Source organism: Ascidiella aspersa, chromosome 8, assembly GCF_963924565.1.
Source record: "Ascidiella aspersa chromosome 8, kaAscAspe10.2, whole genome shotgun sequence".
Lineage (NCBI taxonomy): Eukaryota > Metazoa > Chordata > Ascidiacea > Phlebobranchia > Ascidiidae > Ascidiella > Ascidiella aspersa.
The window spans coordinates 4,480,424-4,501,474 of record NC_139454.1 but is presented as its reverse complement, the minus strand read 5'-3'; the positions used below and the strand labels follow the sequence as shown (position 1 = coordinate 4,501,474).

General features: G+C 34.0%; 1 protein-coding gene and 1 non-coding gene across 2 annotated transcripts; one reads left to right on the top strand and one right to left on the bottom strand.

Moving 5' to 3' along the window:
• Positions 1 to 824: 824 nt before the first annotated feature.
• Positions 825 to 19,648, bottom strand: LOC146135263 (protein sel-1 homolog 3-like). Its single transcript, XM_083395729.1, has 28 exons — positions 19,490 to 19,648; positions 18,798 to 19,055; positions 18,464 to 18,546; positions 18,038 to 18,183; positions 17,547 to 17,664; positions 17,266 to 17,390; positions 16,751 to 16,866; positions 16,094 to 16,152; positions 15,893 to 16,025; positions 15,361 to 15,484; positions 15,037 to 15,136; positions 14,849 to 14,954; positions 13,994 to 14,134; positions 13,392 to 13,509; positions 12,444 to 12,505; positions 11,875 to 11,994; positions 10,991 to 11,128; positions 10,094 to 10,188; positions 9,175 to 9,316; positions 7,901 to 8,028; positions 7,311 to 7,394; positions 6,324 to 6,414; positions 5,437 to 5,524; positions 4,362 to 4,468; positions 3,058 to 3,188; positions 2,534 to 2,633; positions 2,162 to 2,280; positions 825 to 942 (listed from the first exon to the last, which is right to left on the bottom strand). The coding sequence occupies exons 1-28, from the start codon at positions 19,625 to 19,627 to the stop codon at positions 825 to 827; spliced, it is 3,288 nt and encodes a 1,095-aa protein (XP_083251855.1). The 5' UTR covers positions 19,628 to 19,648.
• On the top strand, positions 8,466 to 8,581 carry LOC146135264 (U5 spliceosomal RNA). The gene has a single exon (XR_014501640.1). It is a non-coding gene; the product is annotated as a U5 spliceosomal RNA (small nuclear RNA).
• Positions 19,649 to 21,051: the final 1,403 nt, after the last annotated feature.

Below are 21,051 nucleotides of genomic sequence, written 5' to 3'. Positions count from 1 at the left end.
AAAAGCTTGCTCTAAAGTTTAACAGCCTTTAATTAATCTGCCAGTTAATGCTGCAATTTACACAATATTAAAGTAAATATTTACCAATTATTAGTTTCAAGTAGGTATGTCCGACACCCGATATTTTGAGCCAAAAGTGCAGCAGTCTGATACCAAATGACGTCATTACTGTGAGCCAACAAGCAAAATTGATCATTTTCACAGAAATTTGTGTTTAAAAAAAAAACTCGTAAGTTTGGATCGTAAAACATGATTGTATATCCGATGCCAAATTTGGAATTTCTGCCAGGATTGGCGATCTATTTCAGCGATTCTACATTTAAAGAGAATATTTTATAGAACTAGTAGGTTGAGAAATGGTGGCAAATTTTTTACACCAGGGCAAATTTTTGCCTAATAACCTGATAAATGCTGCCAATCTTTCAATTTCAACTATTTAGCCCGCTTAAGAATAGTAATGATGCTATCTGGTACCAGATCGCGATACTTGTTGTCCATAATATCGGTATAGCAACAATATAAGACATCGAACATCAAAGGTTCAAACTACTAAACCTGTACATCGATTGTTAAGTTAATGCAGAGTCAATTTACCAATTTGGAATGTAAGAGTCTAACACCTAAGACTAAAATCTGAAGAAATTCACAAAAAAACAAACACCTGAAAAACTATCAACAAGCACAGTAGCATGGCGCAGTTTTTCTTTTCAATTCACAACAAACCTACTTCTTAAAAAGTTACACGTTTAAAGCGAAGGCAAGTTTAACAGAAGGCAGCAGCAAAATGGCCGGTTAAATAAATCGACGTCATCAGCTCATAGAAATCAATCCTCCTCCGCTGCTGTCGCTGCTGTCTCTGCTGCCACCCTGTGGTTCAACTCAGGGGGAGCGGGGTCACTAGTCGGCAGCGGAACGCCCAGGTCTTCCCCTGTTTCGATATCACTGGAAATCCAAAAAAAATATCAGCGGCGAAAAATGTTTCAGTGGCGATATTAAGGGTTGTAAAAATGAGAATATTGTGTTTCTGTTAACTGTGATATATTTGCTTGAACCTTACATGTGCATTGTGCAGAGTTTTTTAACCTTTTTCTCTTGGTGCATTATAACATATTATAACCTAGAATACATATATACACGTACGTGTACAACTAGTGTGATCTAGTCCTTCTGGGGTCGTTTTTTGACAAACCATTTGTACTAACAGCATGTAGAAGGCAATAGTGCTATAGTTGTTCAATATGGAGTTGCTTGTACTAACAGATTGAGCAAGCATTGGCGTGTGGTTGTTTCTCGACTCGCTCCTCTCTGAGCCTGTGTAGCTCAGTTGACAGAGGTGTGACCGGAGGTCGTGAGTTCGAACCTCACTGCGGGCTAGTTGTTTTTCTAGCCTGTCTTGACAACATCATAGGTTGACAGATTCGCCGATTCCGCGACGGCTTTTCGGTGCTATAGTTGTTTCTTGACTTGCTCCCACTGAACCTGTGTAGCTCAGTTGGTAGATCGACGGTCCCGGTATGGCCGGAGGTCGGGAGTTCGAACCTCACTGCAGGTCATTTGTTTTTCTAACTTAAAGAGCACTACGTACAGTCTTACACCAAGTTGCCGTTTCACCAACACAAGCCATCTGCTTCAATTTACAATTACTCCATTAACTTGCAATCCACATATTTCTCAGCTTTCAACCAAACAAACTACGCTTACCTTAGGGTAATCAGCTGGCATTATATAAAGTAAAAACAACCTAACTTATAAACACCCGTTCTTCGAGAGTGAACTTATGCGCAAATGTGCGAAAATTTAAGTTTTAACGTGTTTGGGCTGACATATTTCCTTAAAGCGGTCCGGAAAAACACACATTCAGAAAAACAAACATCTTACTTAGCAATGATGGGTGCACAAAGTGCTCGATGGATGTTGAAATGCGACATTAGACTCGATTATAAAAAACACAAGATTATGCCTACATCAAATACTGCGCGATCTTCACGTTTTGATGATATTCGAAACAACTGTTTTTAATAAAGGTTACTGAAAGTGAGAATTAGTGGTGGGCCGCACGTAAATATCAGGCGGGCCGCAGGTTGGACATCCCTGGTATAGTGCCACCTGATTACCCTATTAAGATTTAGACAAATACGGTCATTTACAAAGACATCCTTACTTGGATTCCAGAATCACAGTCTCTATGTCGTTCATTGCGTTGAGCGAGTCCCGATGTCTTACGCTTTGCAAAACCCACACAACCACGCTGGAAATGACGATAACGGCAAGCGAAATGACCTGAGGTAAATCGTAATTCAAATACTAAGACAACACAGGTTGGAAAAGAGTTTTTCTTAAAAATTTTCTTTTCTTATTTTTTTGTTTTTGAAGAAAATATTTAAACAATTATTTTTTCACTAACAAGATTTTTCAAGAAAAAAATGCGTTTTATTTTATCAACGTCAGTTCAAGAATTTTTTCTGAACAACATTAAGATTAAGCTATTGACCTCAATGCGTAGTTAAAGGACATAGTTTTAGAGGTACTGTACCTTTGCTAACAGCGGAATGTTGTTAAATGTGTTGACAAACTGAGTTCTCAGAAGTGCGATGTAGCATGGCATTGCAGTCTCATGTCCAGTGTCACTACATCTACAATAACATATTTGAAACATTAAAATATAGTAATATTAGGATATATAACTTCACCTTGTTTGTTGTAGTTTATTTTGTGTTTTTTTTTAACAGAGAAGCATGTTTGCGCCAAATTTGATTGGGCATTTATGATTCCTTTAAAGTGTTTGTTTTTCCTAAAAAATATGTATTTGAGGAAAAATCTTGGCGCATACAAGTTGGCTCGGAATAGTGTTTACGTACTGTTGGTTGCGGCAGCTATATTCCTGCTATAATTTCTGTTTTATTTAACCAATGTCCAATTTTTTTTCAAGGCCAATTTTTAATAAAATGCATGTTTAACTTCAAGGTAATACACAAACCAATTGGCCACTAAAATAGTTTAAATCATATAATTTACAAGTCTGCAATACAAAATGACAAACATCAAGTCAACACTCACTTTCTATAGAGATAGATGACGATGTCTTCTTTCCGCTTCATTACTTCGTTAGGCAGGTTGAGCATCCTGAGTTGACGAGGATCGATTTCTTCGCCGTGTTTCTCAAGCATACAAGCGATGTTGAACATGGCCTGTGATTGAAGTTAGACTTTGCTACAAGCACAAAGGCAAATCGAAACTAAAATGAGTTGTTCAGTTTGTATTTACAATATGAGCGTATGATATACTGCAGGGTTTCCCAAACTTTTTTGGACAACGGACCACTGTTTGTGAATCTCTATTTTCGCGGACCGCAATACAAAGCCAAAAATAAATAAACCGAATTTTATTTATTTACAAAACTGACAACATAAATGGGACGGATGCGATAAAAGGCAAACTCGTAAGTCCACGTTAAGTCTGGACCTGTGTTTTTTTCGAATGGCGATAAGGATATATTATTACGTCATAGACGAGAAATACGAGAATTTTTCGTAAACAACTGTTTGACTACAACGAAGGCGCAACAAGTGAAATTTACGATATTGCATAGCTAAAACTTTTGAAATCATTAAGCTGTGAATAACTGCGGAAATTATCTTTGAAAGGGAACGTACTGTACAACATATATGTGTGACTTTTTTTTAATTTCTTGTTATATCGCCACGGACCACCTGTGCAGTCGTCGTGGACTACAGTTTGGGAAACCTTGATATAGTGGGTGCCATAATTGGGAAAAATTGCAGTAACCACTAAAAATTGTCTCAGAGTTTGGTTTGGGTTACTTGTGTCGCCGACTGCAGGAATTTCTCAGGTTAGATATATTGAGATTGGTTCTGCCATAGCTATTGCTCACCTTCAGTATATTTAGCCAACATGCACATTTTAACTCACACTCGCCTGACGATATGAAACTTATTCATAGAAAATCACACTCGTGTACATTGAAAAGTTTCACACATTCGAAGTAACACACACTGTTTCTTCAAAATATGAAAAACAATTGAGAAACGAATACAGCACGCGGTACCAACTAAATTCGAACCTAGCAATGTCTTATGCCTTTTCGCTTACAAAAAGTTTAGTGAATAGAATTCTAAGCTTTGCCGCTATACTTACGCTTAGTAGTTGGGTGGCCGCCAAAAAGCCATATACACTTAGTTAGTGGTCATTTCAGGCCTTTAAACAGTATACATTATAAATGGGTGGCTAATATCACTTTAAATATAGTAGAACATCAACAAAATAATTCTGGACCCATTATAATGTTACACACATACTTATTTATGCAACAAATGTTTTTTAAATGAATGAATTGATATCACCTGAGCAAATCCCAGTCTTGCAGCCATTCCATAGAAATCAAGCGACCTGCCCAAGTCCTTCTCTACTTTATAACCGTAGTAATACCGGTCGCCCATTTTGTTCAAGGCTGGAACACACAAATGGAATATACAGTTGAATTGTTTTTATGGCAAAAATATGGGATGTCCGATGCTTGACGTTTTAATCTGGAATACCAATACCCGATATTATAGAAAATAAGTATCGGGCTCCGAAACGTTACCAATGATGTTACTACTAAAAGCTGAAACAGACAAAATACATTAATTTAAAGCGTTTAAATGTAAAATTTGTAATGTAACCTAGGCTAAAATTCAGAAAGTTTAATAACCATCCGTTGATAACTGTTTTTTGATAATTTTACAGTTTTGCAAGAAATGCTGCATTGCATTGCAAAGGCTAAAATACCTATATAAATTTTGGTATCGGATCAGCAACGATACCGACCTAGTATCGGACGAGTACCGATACTACTAGCTGGCATAGGGTATCGGCTCCGATCCGATATTATCGGACAAACCTATCAGTAACTAGTATCTCGGTGCGGTACTGCTACTAAAATGCTCTATTTATAAAATAACAAAAATCTTTTCGGGTTAACGACCACTGTTGCTCAATTAGCTACTAGAAATAGACCGATATTATCGGTAAACCGATAAATTATTTTTACTGAATACCGGTGTTGTTTAGGTCGATATTTTACTATAGGAAAAATATTATTTAATATTAAAATTAGTGTGATTTGCATTGATGTCAAATTCAGTTTAATTCCCGCCTGGCCTTGTTGCATTAAAATAGTTGACTTTCTGATTTGCTTAGTTTTTTGAAGGTTAATAAGCCGTTATATTTATCAGAAGTAACTTTAGAAGGGCCTGACTAGCGTTGTTGTGCACATATGTGTTTTCATCTTGCATTCACTTTTAATAATGTATGAATTTATCTACTCTAGGAAACGTTGCCGATTACGTTTGCTGATTTTGTCCCCTAAAAATAACAATATTTGGCTAGTAGCGAAAAAAAAGTTGAGAAACACTTAATTTAATCATTTAACCTCACCATAAGGATGAGGCTCCATCACTGATGCTGTTAAGTTCCAGTTTTTCCAAACGCATTCCTCTTCGATGTGATCAACTACAAGGTTCTCCTAAAAATGCGGAGAATATTTTCATATTAATTATAAATTACAATGGCGGCCGTTGTATTTATTTATTCAGTCGCTTTAATTTACCCAATTTATCCAAGGTGTGAATACGGGATAATGAATAAAAAAAACAAAGCCTCAAAAGACCGAAAATGAATAAATAACCATTGATAACCTTTTTAATAAATTCGTAAAGCAGATTTAAATGGCCAGGATTTAAAGAAAATAGTTAGTTATTAAGTATTCAAGTTATAATAAAAAAATAATTCTTAGCGAAAAAGAATTCAGCAGTTAAGGGGTTAAAATGTTTGACCTACCTAATTTAAAATATATAAATATATTTTTAACATCTTTCTAAAATATTCTTACAATTTAAACTGCAACGTTTATCATTTTGCGAAACAAAAATGTAAAATAACAGTGTTATGCAGTGCCATAATTTCTGCATTTCCATAATGGGTAATCAAAATCGGGCGTTACACAATAAGTACAACTGTGCTTCCGAATTATCAACAGGGCTGGAGGCACTTTTAATCTTTTTAGGTGAAGCCGGAGCCGGAGCCGGAGCCGGAGCCATATTTTAATTTGAAAGCTGAAGCTTTGAATTTTTCTCTGCCCTGGCTCGAAAGAATATTAAACCGCTCCAATGCTACACACAGTCTAGTCAGGCGAAACACAGTATATAGTCAGGCATACGTAACTAACCTGTGCTGAGCAACTTAATTAGCGCTACGGAGCCGGAGCCATTGCCTATGTGTTTGTGACTTGCCAGACCTGGTTATTAAGAGCATCAGCGTCTTACCTTGTTTTCCTCGCAAAGGAACGCTGAGTTGAACTGAGCCACTTCGTAACCCGCGTCGGCAGCAGCCAAGTACATCATCAAGGCTTTTGACCTTAATTAATATACAATCGGGTTATAAATAAACAAGCCTTTACAGCAGGGGTTCCCAACTTGTGGGCTATGGCCTCCTAGGGGGCCATGAAAAAAAAAAATTTTTTTTTTAGTTTATTAACTCCAAGTCTACTCCACTATCAAAAAAGAAATAAATTAAAATTTAATGAACTCTTGTGGTCGTAAGAAGAGACGGCAACCCGATTGAGCGTTGAGAAAGATAGTTTGAACACATTTTGGTCAAAACTTAGCAATTCGTACCCTAAAGCTTAATGAAATTGTCATGAAGGGGCCACGGTATATAAAAGGTTGGGAACCTCTGCTTTAAAGTCACACAAATAAAGCAAAATCACATTTCAATAGCAAACAAGTTAAAAAACAAACAATATTTCCTTTTTCTGACAAATCTTGTGTAATAATTTTTTTTCAAATCAGTCACCGAATGATTAGCATAAAATCCCACATTATAAAAATCGATTTCAGTTTTTTAATTTATTTAGAAATTATTGTACAAGTCACATTTGAATTTTAACAGGCCTCAATTTTACAGTTCAAAACTTTCATTTACTATAAGATCGTTCGCTGATTTATAATTAGGCACCTTAGTTAGAATAAGCACGGCGTTGCACTTTTCGGCCATTCACAAGTTTTTTTAAGAAAATTTTAGGTTTTCAAAAATTGAGTTGATCTACGTTTTTTAAATAAAATTTAAAAACAAAATAATGCCAATGAAGAACACAATATGCAACAGTTGAAAATATTCCAAAACTTTACAAATTCAAGATTCAAAGAGATTGTGGCACCCCTTAAGGCATTTTTTACAATGAAAGCTCCTAGAATACCTGTTTTAACTTTTATAGAGATATTAAAACAAATAACCCAATAGATGATACTTGCCATGATTGTCTTCTATACGCCTGTAGTCCTTCACGGATGACTACACCCATTGTTGGGTTCCGCTCTGATAAGAATCTTGACCACCTGAAAGTTTGATTGTAATTACCGAATTAAGAAAACTTTGGGGTTTGTTTCACCACCTTATAACTTTTATCGGTCTACATGCTGCTATATTGATATAGTTGAACATTTAATAGAAATGTCATAACTTAAGGTATTACTACTATAATATAAAATATTGGTACTTGAAAAATGTTTTATAAGTTACAGACTAGAAGACAAAAATTAAACCTTTATTTTGGGGGATACAAAAAATCAAAGCTATAGAGTACTCAACAGCTATTTGATAACAGCAGAGTTATTTTAGCCCCCCTCAAAATTAAAGACCCCTAAAGGGGTAGACTGCGCAATGTCTGAAAATTTGAAAGTTCCACGATTTAAACTTTTTCTATAAAACTCTGAACAAAAATCCGTCTAAAACACAGCAAACCAAACCAAACCGAAAAAAGAAAGACATGTCCCGAAAATAAATTTTCAATCTACACAATAAGGCTACAAGCATTCAAAACAGAATATAGAACTAAACTTGCCCGATAGCTTGTAAAATTTGCGGCGGCATGAAGTGCTTTATTCCAGTTGCCATTAAAGAAGAAACTTGCAAACTGGCTTCGACGTGCCCTCCCAATCCAGCCTTGTAATACTTACGAAAAGCCATTTTCTAAATAAAGACACAAAGTAATCTTTAACTTATTATCTAAAAAAAATAAAGGTAATTTTAGCCGGGTATTCTTTGACATAAAAACCTTAATGTCAAAATAGTCTTTCGATCTAGATTAATATACTACTTGCAATTTGGGTCAAACCTCTCGGCGCTTTTTCGTTTAAACTCATATTCTGTAATTTTAAATTAAGCGAAAAACCTATCAAAAAGGGGAATGCCCAAATTTTGCCTAATATGCGCTAAAACAGTTGTTTGTAAAAAGCAACTTACCTTCTTTTAAATTTCGATACTAAAATGTTAAAACTGCATGTGGAAGAGCAACAAATCGAACCAAGTCATTATTAGCCATGATAATCAAATTGTCAATTATGTCTAAACCCCACAAACGGAAAAATTTTCCCCAGGTCAAAACCTCGGGAATCAAAATTGTTAAGATACTCTGGTTTCTCTTCATAACTCGGATAAATCTTTCGCCTTTTACTAAAGATTTCCGTGGAGAGGAGCATTACAATGAGTCTTTTATAATTTTTCTCCCCCGCCATTGGTGGGGTTACTATTCTATCATTCTGCTTTACAAAAAAAAAAAAAGGTATGAAAGTAGTGTGTGAGAGGTTGGCCTTTTTCATTTTTTGTAATTTTTCGTGTTGGCAAATATTTGTTTTCCATTCGTTATCATTTTATACTAATTTAATCATCTTTGTTTGCTTTTCCATGAGCGTTGATATGTGTCCACGGGGTGGCGATAGTGTGCAAAAGAGCATAAAATCATGTAAAACTGAATATACTAATCAAAATTCAAGTATACATGACGTGTATTTATTTTATATAAAGATGTTTGCCAGTTGACACTTAGCCAAAATGTATTGGATAGTTAAACGTCTTAAAAACGTAAATATGGTAATTTTTTTACAGCAAATGGTAATTTTTTCAGACAAACGTTAAAGCCTCTTTTTAAAGTCAACAGCAGTACGCATCAAATGTTTACGGCCTTACACCCATATTAAGACAGGAATATTTTTAAACTGCTATTTTAAACTAAATTACTTGGCAATTAAATGTTTTTCTCGGAACTAAATAAATGCAAAAACTAAAATACTGGAATTTTAATTCTAGTTTAATTCAAGAAAATTAAAGTTCGCTTACCACGTCCTTTTTGCTTCCCGGGAACTTTCCTGTGTGGTACATATGACCGAGGTTGTAGGTGCCGTCCACACTTCCCAAAGCCTCAGCCTTCTCAAAGTATTCCTTCGCTAAAGTCACGTTTACTTCCTGGGTGCTGTAATACCTGCGTCAGACAAAAAACCTTTAAAAAAATTTGAAGGGACTATTAGACAGGATCGCTCTTTTGCGCTTGCACCAATAGGTGATTATTTATTGATTTGGGTTAGGGTTGGGTGGTTTGCGTTTGTGTGGTGGTAGTATAAGATTTAATTTTCCGAGTGTTGCAAAATTTCAATGATTTATTCCGAGATCGATTAAAATTACTATGTTAGCCGGGTAAATAGCCTCAAAAAGTGACTTGGCTATTTGACCGGATCGCCCTTTTACGCTTACACCCGTTGGTGATTATATGTTTAAAGCACTATTGTGTTCGGGTGAATAGCCTCTTCCGAAAAAGTTTGCTTTGATTTCATTTTACGACTTATCAAAAATAAAGGTTTAAAGACGTACACAAGTTTTACATGTATATGCCAGTTAAAAAAACATGATTCTTAATTATTGTAAAACTAAACTAGAAAAATGTTGAATGAAATTAACGGAAATAAACAATTTAAACAAGAACAATTTAAATCGAAAATCGGCATATAATGCAAAACATCCCATGCGATTGGCACTATGACAAAATTTGTGGGAGTCAGAAATAAAGAAAAAGCTTTTAAATAAAGAAAACATACGCATGCTAATTTTTGAAACAAAATTTTACAAAATTTTCATAAATTTGAATCACTGTAAAATGTGCGAATAAAAAAAAATCGCTTTAATAAAAAAACTCACACAATAGATAATACGAAAAGCTTATCAAAATATAAAAAAAATGCTAATTAATCTTAATGCGCTTTACCATCCAAGAGTGTTAAGAGCTGCAGGATTCTTAAGTTCCGCTGCTTGTTTGAGAACCTTAACTGCCTTCACTTTATTCACATTCGTTCCGTGGCCCTGGATGGTAGAAAAAGGGGTAAAAATTGATTAATATACAGCAGTGTTTGTAATCTTAAGTGTTTGAATGAATTGACTTGACTGAAGACTGTTGACCTAAATTAATTGGCTTAATTCAATGTAGAGATAGACCGATATATCGGTTTACCGATAATATTGGATGATATTTGGCTTCTACCGATATATCGGTATCGGTAAATGTAAGCCGATAATTTGGCCGATATTTTAGTACGAAAATATGACATCATTTTTCCTATACAACAAAAACTTTACCCATTTTTTACTAAAAAAAATTGGGTTTTAGCATCAAGCCAAGTTAATATGCAAAATAATAATTTAATAATTAATAATGGTATATAAACTCAAACGTAATTTGAATTTTATTTTTAATTAACTCAAATTTGAACATTTTTTAGGTATATAAAAAATCGGGTATCGGCATCGGTCCAAAAAAGTGATAACGGTCGATCTCTAATTCAATCTCATTTTATCAAATAAACTTGGATTAATATTAATGATTTTATCAAACCTTTTTAATAAAAGTTTGGTATTAATCTCAATTTTTGCACGTAAAACGAAATGCTTCAAAATTACACTTTATGTAAAGATACTGTTTTATTATGTAAAGATACTGTTTTTAAGGTAAACTAATTTTGAACTTTGTTTCAAACTACAAAGTACTTTGCTATTTTAAAACTACAAACTAACCCACAAATTAAACTACAAATATTATGAACTGCAAATTAAACCAAATATTTTGAGGTATAAAAATCATGTTAAATTACAAACACAAATGCGTCACCTTCATTAGAATGAGTCCGTAGTCATAAAGAGCAACTGGGTCTCCACCTTGAGCAGCCTCCTCGTATAATTCGAACGCTTTCTCGAGGTTTCTCTGCAAGCCTTGCTGACCCCAGTACATGAGACGGGCAAGGTTGCGCTGAACGTAAAAGTAAAACAAAAAAATAAAGGGTGGTGATTAGCGATTACGTAAAAACGATTTATTTACCTCACGTAGTATAATATACATTTTGTTTGAGATACCGATTTACGATTTATGAAAAGCACAGCGGTCCGACCCAAAATCAAACAATTATTTATTAGGGATGTCCAATAATTTCGGATCTAAGCCGATACACGATACCAAACTCACAATCTAAGTAATACCACGACCGTCGCTCTACCAACTGAGCTACACAGGTTCAGAGGGGAGCTAGTCGAGATAAAAAATAACACCGCTGCCTGCTGCATCATGTTAGTAAAACAAGCCTGCAGTGAGGTTCTAGCTCACGGCCTCGGTCAAACCGGGATGGTCGCTCTACCAACTGAGCTACACAGGCTAATAAGGAAGACCATTGAGAAACGACCATACCAACGTTGTCTGCTGCACCCTGCTCGTAAAACTAGCCTGTGGTGAGGTTCGAACTCACGGCCTAATTAATACCGGGACCGTCGCTTTACCGACTAAGCTACACAAGCTGAAAAGAGAGCTAGTCGAGAAACAAGTATAGAACCGTTGCCGGCTGCCTCCTGTTCGTAAAACTAACCTGTGTTGAGGTTCGAACTCACGTCCTTATTTGAGCTACACAGGCCCAGCAGGAGCCGAGAAATGACCGCGTTTGTTCAAAATAAAGAGTATCAACTCAAAAAAGGGGATCAACAAACAATCCCATCAATCCGGGTCACCTGTGCTGAGAAGACCCCTTGCGTTGCTTGGTGCTTGAACCAGTTGAACATGTCGTCCTCCTCCGACAGTTGTTCCTTCATTCTTCGCTCGTCGGACAAGCGGGCTGGGTTAACTGTGGCCTGTGTCACAAAAACCCCGTGAAACTATGAAGGTGGTTATTTAACCGTATTTTAAGGTAATTGAATATACTGTTGCTGCCAGGCATTGTATCAATTGTAAAATTATTCTCGCGGAAAACAAGTTTTACTCAATATGAAATTTGATTTACCGTTGTTGCTGTTGTGTTAATTTTTTTGTTCAATTTCGTTATAACAGGCTGATTTACAATTAACTAGAACAGTGTTAAAAGCATGAAGGTAACAAAACGTTTTATAGCGCATAAAGTTGAAAAAATGGGATATTTTTTTCCAGTATGAACTTTATTTATTCACTCAAAATAAACGATTTGGAAAATATTAATGGTCTGTCAAGCTTTCTGTACATCAATTTATTTTTGAACCAATTAAAACTATAGCGTTAAAAAACTAAACTACGAAGTATAAAGCGATTATAAAAGAATGAAACTCACAAGGTTTTCCGAATGTGCCAGAAGATCCAGCTGGGTTTTGTGAGCGCAGTTGAAGTAGTACACTAAAAAAACAAGATGATACTTTTAACTGAAATCGGTCCCATAGGCAGGGTAACCATACTACGGCCCGCAAAGGTATTTTTATGGCATTCGGTATATTTCCCAAACAAAGAGAAAATACAGTTTGAGTGTTGTAAGCTTTGTTAAAGATTAAACAGAACGAGAATTTTATAAAGCTCACGACAGTTTTTGTTAAATAATAATATTTGTTTATTGTTTAAAGTTCAACAAAATAAACATTATGTATATTCAAGTTAATAAAGTTCGATACAAAATTTTATAACCGGTAAACGATCGCCAGGTTTTACAGTTATTCGATATGAAAAAAATTGTTGACCCCTGATATAAGAGATGCCAAACAAAACCATCTTGTGTAGCTCAATTGGTAGAGCGACGGTCACCGACTGACAGAGGTCGTGAGTTCGAATCTCATCACAGGTTATTTTTTTATCGGCTACTACCATGCATGCGGCAAATAATTCCGCCGAATGAATAGAGCAAACAAGGTAACAATATAAATACAAACAATTCTACAAGGTACAAGGTATATTTTAAATTGTGTCCTAAGGCAGGGATGTCCAACATTTTATTATAGTGGGCCGCATTGACACTTGAAATAATTTAATGGGCCGCAGAACCTATTTAGTTTCAAGATTAAGTATTGCTCTTTAGAGTTATAACGGGCCTTTAGAGTTATATATATATATTTTTACCCATACTATACTATTAGTGCGCCCCTAAAAGCTGACTGGTACATTTTAATTAGGATAATATTGAACGTTTAAAATACTACTTGGGAGTGAAAATGACTAGCGGGCCGCACAAAAAATTCAGACGGGTCGCAGGTTGGACATCCCTGTCCTAAGGGATGGTGGAGGGTATACTCACGGAAAGATAGTTTGTTGTCTTTCTGGAATCCCACATTTCCCCTCAAGTGGTTGTGTCCAAGTGCTTTCAGGGACAGTGGGTCCTTGCTTTTTGCTCCAAGTAATAAGTGGTTACGAGCCTGATAAATGAAATGAGTGCAACATGGAAATCGGGTGGAAATGTCAAGGGGCTTGTATGGCTGAAACTATTAACCTTTGGTGGAACAGCGAGTTTTGGATTAAAAATGGTAAAACTGCATTTTTGTAATATAACATCCCGACTAATTACTATTACGTTGAAACGCCACTAACGCCATTTATTATGCTTCAGAGACGCCCGAATTTTTTCTGTTTTAATTGAATGAATTTAAATACCTCAAACCAACAAATGTTAGATGAATATTGTTGATATTAAAATTAAAATACACTTTGTCGTTTAACCGGACTCCATAATTTCCACTTTTTTATACGACAATCTCCAACTTAAACCCTTGTGGTACAAGTAGTATAAGACTGACTAAAACCACCATTTGTGTTTGTTTAAAAGAAACAAATAAAACGGTAGCATAATTACGCCAGTATAAACAAGTCGTACACAGTGATAAGTTTTAACTTGGTGCCAACCTTTTTTAGGTCAGTTTTCGTCCCTATTCCGTTCTTGTAGATGACAAAGAGCAGATAGTGCGACAAGCCGTGCCCAAGCAGGGAAGCTTGCCTCAGTATTTCTATCTTTCTCGCCATACTTTGAATGCTTTTAGCTGGCTCCTGTGTGTAAACGAAAATATATGACAATAAAAATAGTATTCTTGATAAGTGGGGAAATATCAGATTATAATATAGATAGATTTTGTAGGTGTTGTAAGGAGCCGAAACAGTCTTTCAAAATTGTAAAAATGTCTATTAAAATATACCCTATTTCGGCAATTTATGGTTATTGTTTTACAAATCTTTAATATACAGTTGGGTTTCTCAAAATATAGCCTATACTTATGTAACTACAGCATACTTTGTGTAATTGCAGAAAATTAGCAGTTAGTGCTACGATGAAAGAGAAACTTAATAGCGGTCATCAAAGCAAAACCTTAAAAAAAACTTAACAAAGTCATTTAAACATGCTTACACTCCACGTGAAAAGTGCAACAACGTAAAAAACAACGTTTTATTGCTAAAACATTGATAAAGTTTTGTTTTATGTTTACAAACGACGTGGTTAAAAATCACAGAGAAACGTTTTGTGGTCATGAATGTTACTCAATAGATTAGCGACAAAAAACACTTGAAATTTTTAGTTTATAGTGTTTACAAAACTTTCGCTCACTCTACTGTCTAACTACTAATTTTGATATTTGCAATTAAAGGTATCTGAGTAAACAATCGTTATAAGGTACGATGAATAAACTTCGCGGATTGTGTTAAACATTAAGCAATTAGCACACACAAAAAAAACGTTGTTTATTTATTTATCTCAAAAATATTTACCATCTTTTCCAGGAATAAGTTGTACAGGTTCTCCCGTAGCTTCACGATAATTTCGCTCGATTGAACAAACGGAATGCTTTGAAGGACTTTATCAATGTCGCTGTATCTGAAATATAACCAGCATCATAGCGTGGGATTATTTCATTATATTGTTGTTAAATAAATATTTAAAAATCGGTGTTTTTTACCTTTCTGGTAGCGGTCTTGTGCTAGCCATGCACTGCAGGTTACTGCCGTTGTTTAACCTTGAAACGTCGATCATTTCCAGAAAATATGGTTTGGAAATATCTTAAAAAACATAAGAGACGAGTCACATTTAAAAACATTTTGGATCTAACTATTGTATAGCTGGTTTACCTCAGAATATTAAGGAATAACACAAAAAATGCTGTTTTGCAAATTTTGTTCCACAAATATATTTCTGCTATTTACATTAGGTTTAACAGGCCTTTTCAAGTGAATTCAAGTAATTAAATGTAAAACATCTGGTTTTAAAACGAAAAGATGCCTACTTTGGCACTGTCCTGTTTCGTCGGTGTAAATTTTCCATTTTCTTTTCACCGCTTTTTTGAGAAGTTTTTGTTCTCGTTCGATACTTGCTAAATTGAGTCCTTTTAATGGAACTTTGGTTGATTTCTGACATGAAAAAAATTAAACTCTCGTTATGATATTTAACATCACAGGTTTATACAATCTTAAAAGGTTTATTTAAAGTTGTAAAACATTGCATTTCAATCTAAATAAAAAAAAGTAAATTCATGTTTCTATTTTTTAATATTTATTCTGCACCGTTTTTTGGCATTCTATGATTTATTTAATTATTTTATTGGATACACTCTATGCACGGATCTGTAATGCAGCTTGATAATGTATTGCAAAGGCAAAAAGGTCGAGTAGATCGACAGCATCTTGATTAAGACGTTGCGATACAAACTTGCATCATCTTCAGTTAATGTGACACATCTACTTTTTAGCTTTGCTATTCAGACAAATTATATAATTTTCGCATCACGACAATAATTTATTACTAATATCTTTCAAAACCTCAAACGACTCAATCCTTTTGTTTCTGCAGAATTTTGCCCTTGCAACGATTCCATTAATGCTCTTACAGTAGACAGTTCCGCCAACAACATAATAACCATCTGCAGAAATGAAGTAAACGGGTTTGTGGAATCTGCAGAAAAAATACAAAAACGTTACAAGTTCGTATTTCTTAGGCTCCGGTTTAAAATACAAACTCACATTACAGAGTGAGTCTTCTTTTCTTCGAAGTTTTTGCCATAGAAAAGGGTTATGTTTGTCTGCAAAACAGTACAGCAAAGGTGTAAGTTTTATATAAACTTTTGCTAACAGGCACAGTAATAATAATAAATAAAAAACAGCTCCTCTGGTAATTATAATTGTTAACCAACATTTCGGCTACCTATTCAAATAGCCTTCGTCCGGGTGAATGACACCATCTATTGTACTACGAACGTTCGATGAAGAGGGAGACTTCAATAGGTTGCCAATATGTTGGTTAACAAGTAAAACTTATATGCTAAAATAATAGCCATGTTATATTAATTTAAAAAAATAATAATAATAAACAACCTGTAGAATACAAGCTATTACACTCTATAAAATTTTCACTAATCTTAAAAGGGTATTTAGAAATAAAAAATATTGTTTTAGAAAATCTGCAATTGTTTTAATATTTAATATCTGAAAATACACATAGTAGAATGACATGTTTTTTAACAAATAATAAAATCTGAACAAATTACTCAAATTAAAAAAAAAAATATATATATATATATTAATGTTAAATGTTAAACAAATTTAATATAATTATTTAAGAAAATAGGTGGATTATTTATTAATAGCTAATTTTCACAATACAAAAAAATAGTTAGATACCATTGCATTAGCTTGAAGAAACTCCACTTTGACCCATTCGTTAATTGGAACTGTCCAATTGGTGGTGAGTGCATAACCCTTGCCATCTACCAGTGTAGCTTGGAGGTGGATTTGGCCTGAAATTAGAAAAACATAAGAAGTTAATAGCAAACATAAAAACTATCAAATTTAAAAGGTTTGCACATCGTTTGTGGCTTGGATTTATTAAACATTTTTAGTTTTCGTCAAAAACAAATTAGGAGTATGTTGAAAGGTCACATGCTGTTACCAATACTAACTGTATGGCATTTATATTTATAACCCATTTAACTTCAACCCGAAAGCAATATGTTTCTAAGCTTTAATTTAAACTAAAGAAATTTAAAGGCAATAAAACAAGAGCATTCATGTTGCAGGCAAATTGTTTTTGCTCTGGCCCATTTGATTAGTGGGACATTTGTAAACACACATAAATAAATTATTATAAAAAACAATGACAGTGGTTTTGATTTAATAATTGTTTGTCGTGGGTTTACCTTTCTGATTCATGAGTAACACTGGAGTTTCAAACTCATCGTTTCCATTTACGTGATGAAAAATGCTGCAGAAATGATATTTCTTGCAATGCGCTGTCAGGTACATCAACACAGTCAATGTCATTCTGGGAAAGACATTACTTCAATCAATATGTTTTTTATAAAAAAAATCAAAATAAAACATTCTTTTATTAAAAGTTAGCCTGAAAGCATGAAATAATATTATCACATGAATGTTATGCTCACAAACTTTCTGAATTTCTGCACACAAAAGAACTGACCTGACTTTTCTCTTTGCGTCTCGTTTGAGCTCCTCATTGGAAAATGAGTGAAAAGTTTTGATCACTCCGTACGGTTCTTCACTCAGAACTACAGGATAGTCCACGATGGGAACACACTCTGCAACAAAATTTAGTTATACTTCAAGTAACTTTTAGTGTAAGATAAAGTCTGTTTTTTGCGTATTACATATTATGTAATCTGGTTGGTTACAACATAAAAAACAAACATCACAACCTTTAAAAAAACAAATCATACCCACTGAAAATTAGATCTTGGTACATAACTTACTAAACTGTTTTTTTTTTTATATAATTTTAGTTTTTAGATGTATTTTAGTGTTTTTTAGGTCAAGGCTTAATAGTCACCTTAAAAAGTATTAATAACTGAAAAAAGCACAACAGTTTAGGCTACAATTATTTTCGTAAAGCATTGCATGTATCTACAGCGTCCAAGAATTAAAAAATAGTTTTTCCAACAAGTTAACATTAACCTTCATCTGGATAAGAAGGTATTGGCTTTTTTTCCAAAAGTTTGTTGAGTATTTCGGCTCGCCAGGTTGGTGTAAGTCCAACTTCAAACTTGCTTCGTAACTTCGGTAGATCAATTGTGAGGGAAACACTAAACTTCAACTTGGATCTAAAAGTATGGAAAAGTTTTAGCCAGATGACAAAACTATGAAAGCAAATTATTTATATACATAGGAGCATAATGGTTGGAGATACAGAAGTATTCATAAAAATGAATAAAGAGTTATATGAAATGTTCAAAATCATACATAATTCTGTATGGGCTTTAATATATTTCCAGTATGAGTAACTAGTAACTGGACGAACATTTTAAGACAAATTAGATTTAGTAGGAAAATGTTAAAAAACCTTATATGTTAAATATTAAGTCTTACTATGTTCTTTCTTACCTTTCATACAAAGTATGAAGCTTCTTTTTTATAGTTTTCTGTTGTTTAAAATATTGCCATTCCATCATTTGTGACATAAAGCCCTAAAAATAACAAAAACGCTTAAACAATAGCAATGCAATACAAAATTCATAGAAAATGTATTTTTAGATAAAATGTTAATTTTTTTTATTATAATGAAATCCTCTAGTATTAAAACTTTATGTCCACTAAATTATTTTAAGGGTCCACATTACAAAAAAAAAACAAGAACTCATCCTATAGTGTTTTATTTATATATATGTATATACTTTTAAGATTAATTGAAATAACATAGGTCTATAAAAATACAAACCTTTAAATTAACATCTTCAAGCATGGATGCCTTTTTCATGAACAAGCTTGGCTGATAAAGAAAGCGTTTAGGAATCTTCAGTGTAACAACTTTGCTTTGTATCTCCTCTGAATAAAGGCACCGAAAAGATTTTCTGGCAATGATTACTGGATCTTCAACAACGAGCAGGTTTGATGAGTTGCGGAACTCAAGATCAGCATTTTCATACCCATCAACTAACACGCTAATCATCATCGGATGTCCACACTGGTAGGACATCTTGAACAAACAAATAATATTAAATACAAAAAATCAGTAATCTTAGTGAAAGATATATCATATTGCATTTGTTCACTTATAAAAGAGTTAATATTTTAAATCATTAGTAATAGAGCTGGGTTAACTATTTAATGTTTAGAAGTAAAATAGATGTATTTTTAGGTTTTAAATCATAGCTTTCAAATGAAATACTAGCAGATTGTAATAATAAAAATAAGAAAAAAATTAGGCCAGTGGACTTTCAATTTTCTAATAGTGATTAAAGGTATATCACTAATTGACAAACTCATGTTTTATTTAAAACTCTTTCTTTGGTTCCTCATTAATAACTCTGGCACTATTGTTAAAGAATTTAAGTACAATAGTAAATACAATTAACATACATTAAAGACTTGGGTAAGAAATTGTTTTAACAGAATGTCATATTTACTTACAGAAATTGTGAAATTATCTTGAAGTTTCCTTGGCATGTGTGTAATAGTGACAAAGTCCTTGACGGGTCTCTGTACAAACTGGTCAGTTCTGCCCAGAACAGGTGGTGGTAGATTGATGTCGTTCGCAGCCTGCCGCATTTTCCACAGATGTGCATCATGTTGTCGTTGTAGCCTCGCTATTTCCTCCTGGTTGCGGAAAGTATCGTGCTCTTGCTGGCCAACACCAGCAAACTGTAATTCAGTTTGAGGGGCATTTTAACCTTATTACCAAACTGATCTTGTGCAATAATTTGTTGGCCCTACTTGTTTTTTAGCTCGTAGAAAGCAACATAAAAAATGATAAAATAAAAAAGGTACGGTATCCAAATATTTTTATACCAGGGCAATAGTTGGCAATTGGCATGTTCTAAAATCCTACCACATTTTCTTGCGGGGATTTATATTGTTAACATTATTTGGGTTAAGGTGCAAGTTTGGGTTTGGGTGGGTCAAGTTTATTATTATATTTATTCTTCCAATACTGATTTTGGTGCTCTTTGATAATATACTTTGGAAACCAGACCTTTGTATTTTGTAATTTTTTGTGTTGCTTTCTATGTGCAACAATCAAAGAGCGCTAATTTTTTAAACTTTTTCCTTTTTTAAAACAACTCACAAATTGTTTTAAAAAACTATTCTGTAGGCCTATACACCTGACAAACAATGCTTTCCATAACTGTCTCTAGTAAGTATTTTAAAGGAATTAGTGTGCACACCTGAATAAATATATAGCACAGGTCATTTGCAGAAAAAGGTTCTATTGTGGAATGATTTCCAACATCAAAGGTAGGATTTTCCAACCTCAATCAGTTTTTTGCCACCTGTGCACCTTAAAATTTTGGGGTGAACACATAAAATCTCGAAAAAAGTGCCATTAAATGCAAACTGATTGGAGTGATGTAGAGTAGTAAGAATAAAATGCATGTAACACCGTGAGAAATAAATCTATATTTTAGATAACCAATTTTAAAACGTGCCACGGTTACAATCGTCTATAAGAAGTATAAGAACGACGACCAACTGTTATGGAAGCTAGAAACAGATTTTTACTTTGAAACTTAGACATAATCACATGATCTGTATAATTCTATCGTTACCTGTTTACTTTTTGGTCTTAAAATAAAGTTTTTTTGCTAAAGCATGCAAATAATCACTTATTTTTATCTTTTAAATGATATTTTCTGTTTTTCAATTTTCGCGCGAAAATTTGTTCAAAACGACTTGCGGTTTTATTGGAAAACCCCTAAATCGAGAACTTTAGGTTGTTTTGATTTTTTTTCACAAAACTGTGTTCTCATTTTTAATAGTACATGTAAAAAAAATGATCGGTGTTAAGTCAGTATTTGGTAAATTTAAACAATATCGAGAGTTGGTTACAAATGTGCCTGGTTGCTTAAAAGCAGACATAAAAGGTATCTTTTCATTTTTCTCTCAAAAGTCGAAACTCACTTTGTTGACTTAGTGGCGTGTAAATTTTCGAGGGCTTTTTGTGTCGGATTGCGGACTCAATTCGTCGCTCTATA

Excerpts from the sequence above, each read along its gene's own strand:
- LOC146135263 (XM_083395729.1), bottom strand. The coding sequence starts at position 19,627 with ATGCGGCAGGCTGCGAACGACATCAATCTACCACCACCTGTTCTGGGC. Across the intron at positions 17,665-18,037 it reads ACCTTCTTATCCAGATGAAG|AGTGTGTTCCCATCGTGGAC; the intron begins GTTAATGTTAAC and ends ATTTTGTTGCAG. Across the intron at positions 7,395-7,900 it reads CAAATTTTACAAGCTATCGG|GTGGTCAAGATTCTTATCAG; the intron begins GCAAGTTTAGTT and ends TCAAACTTTCAG.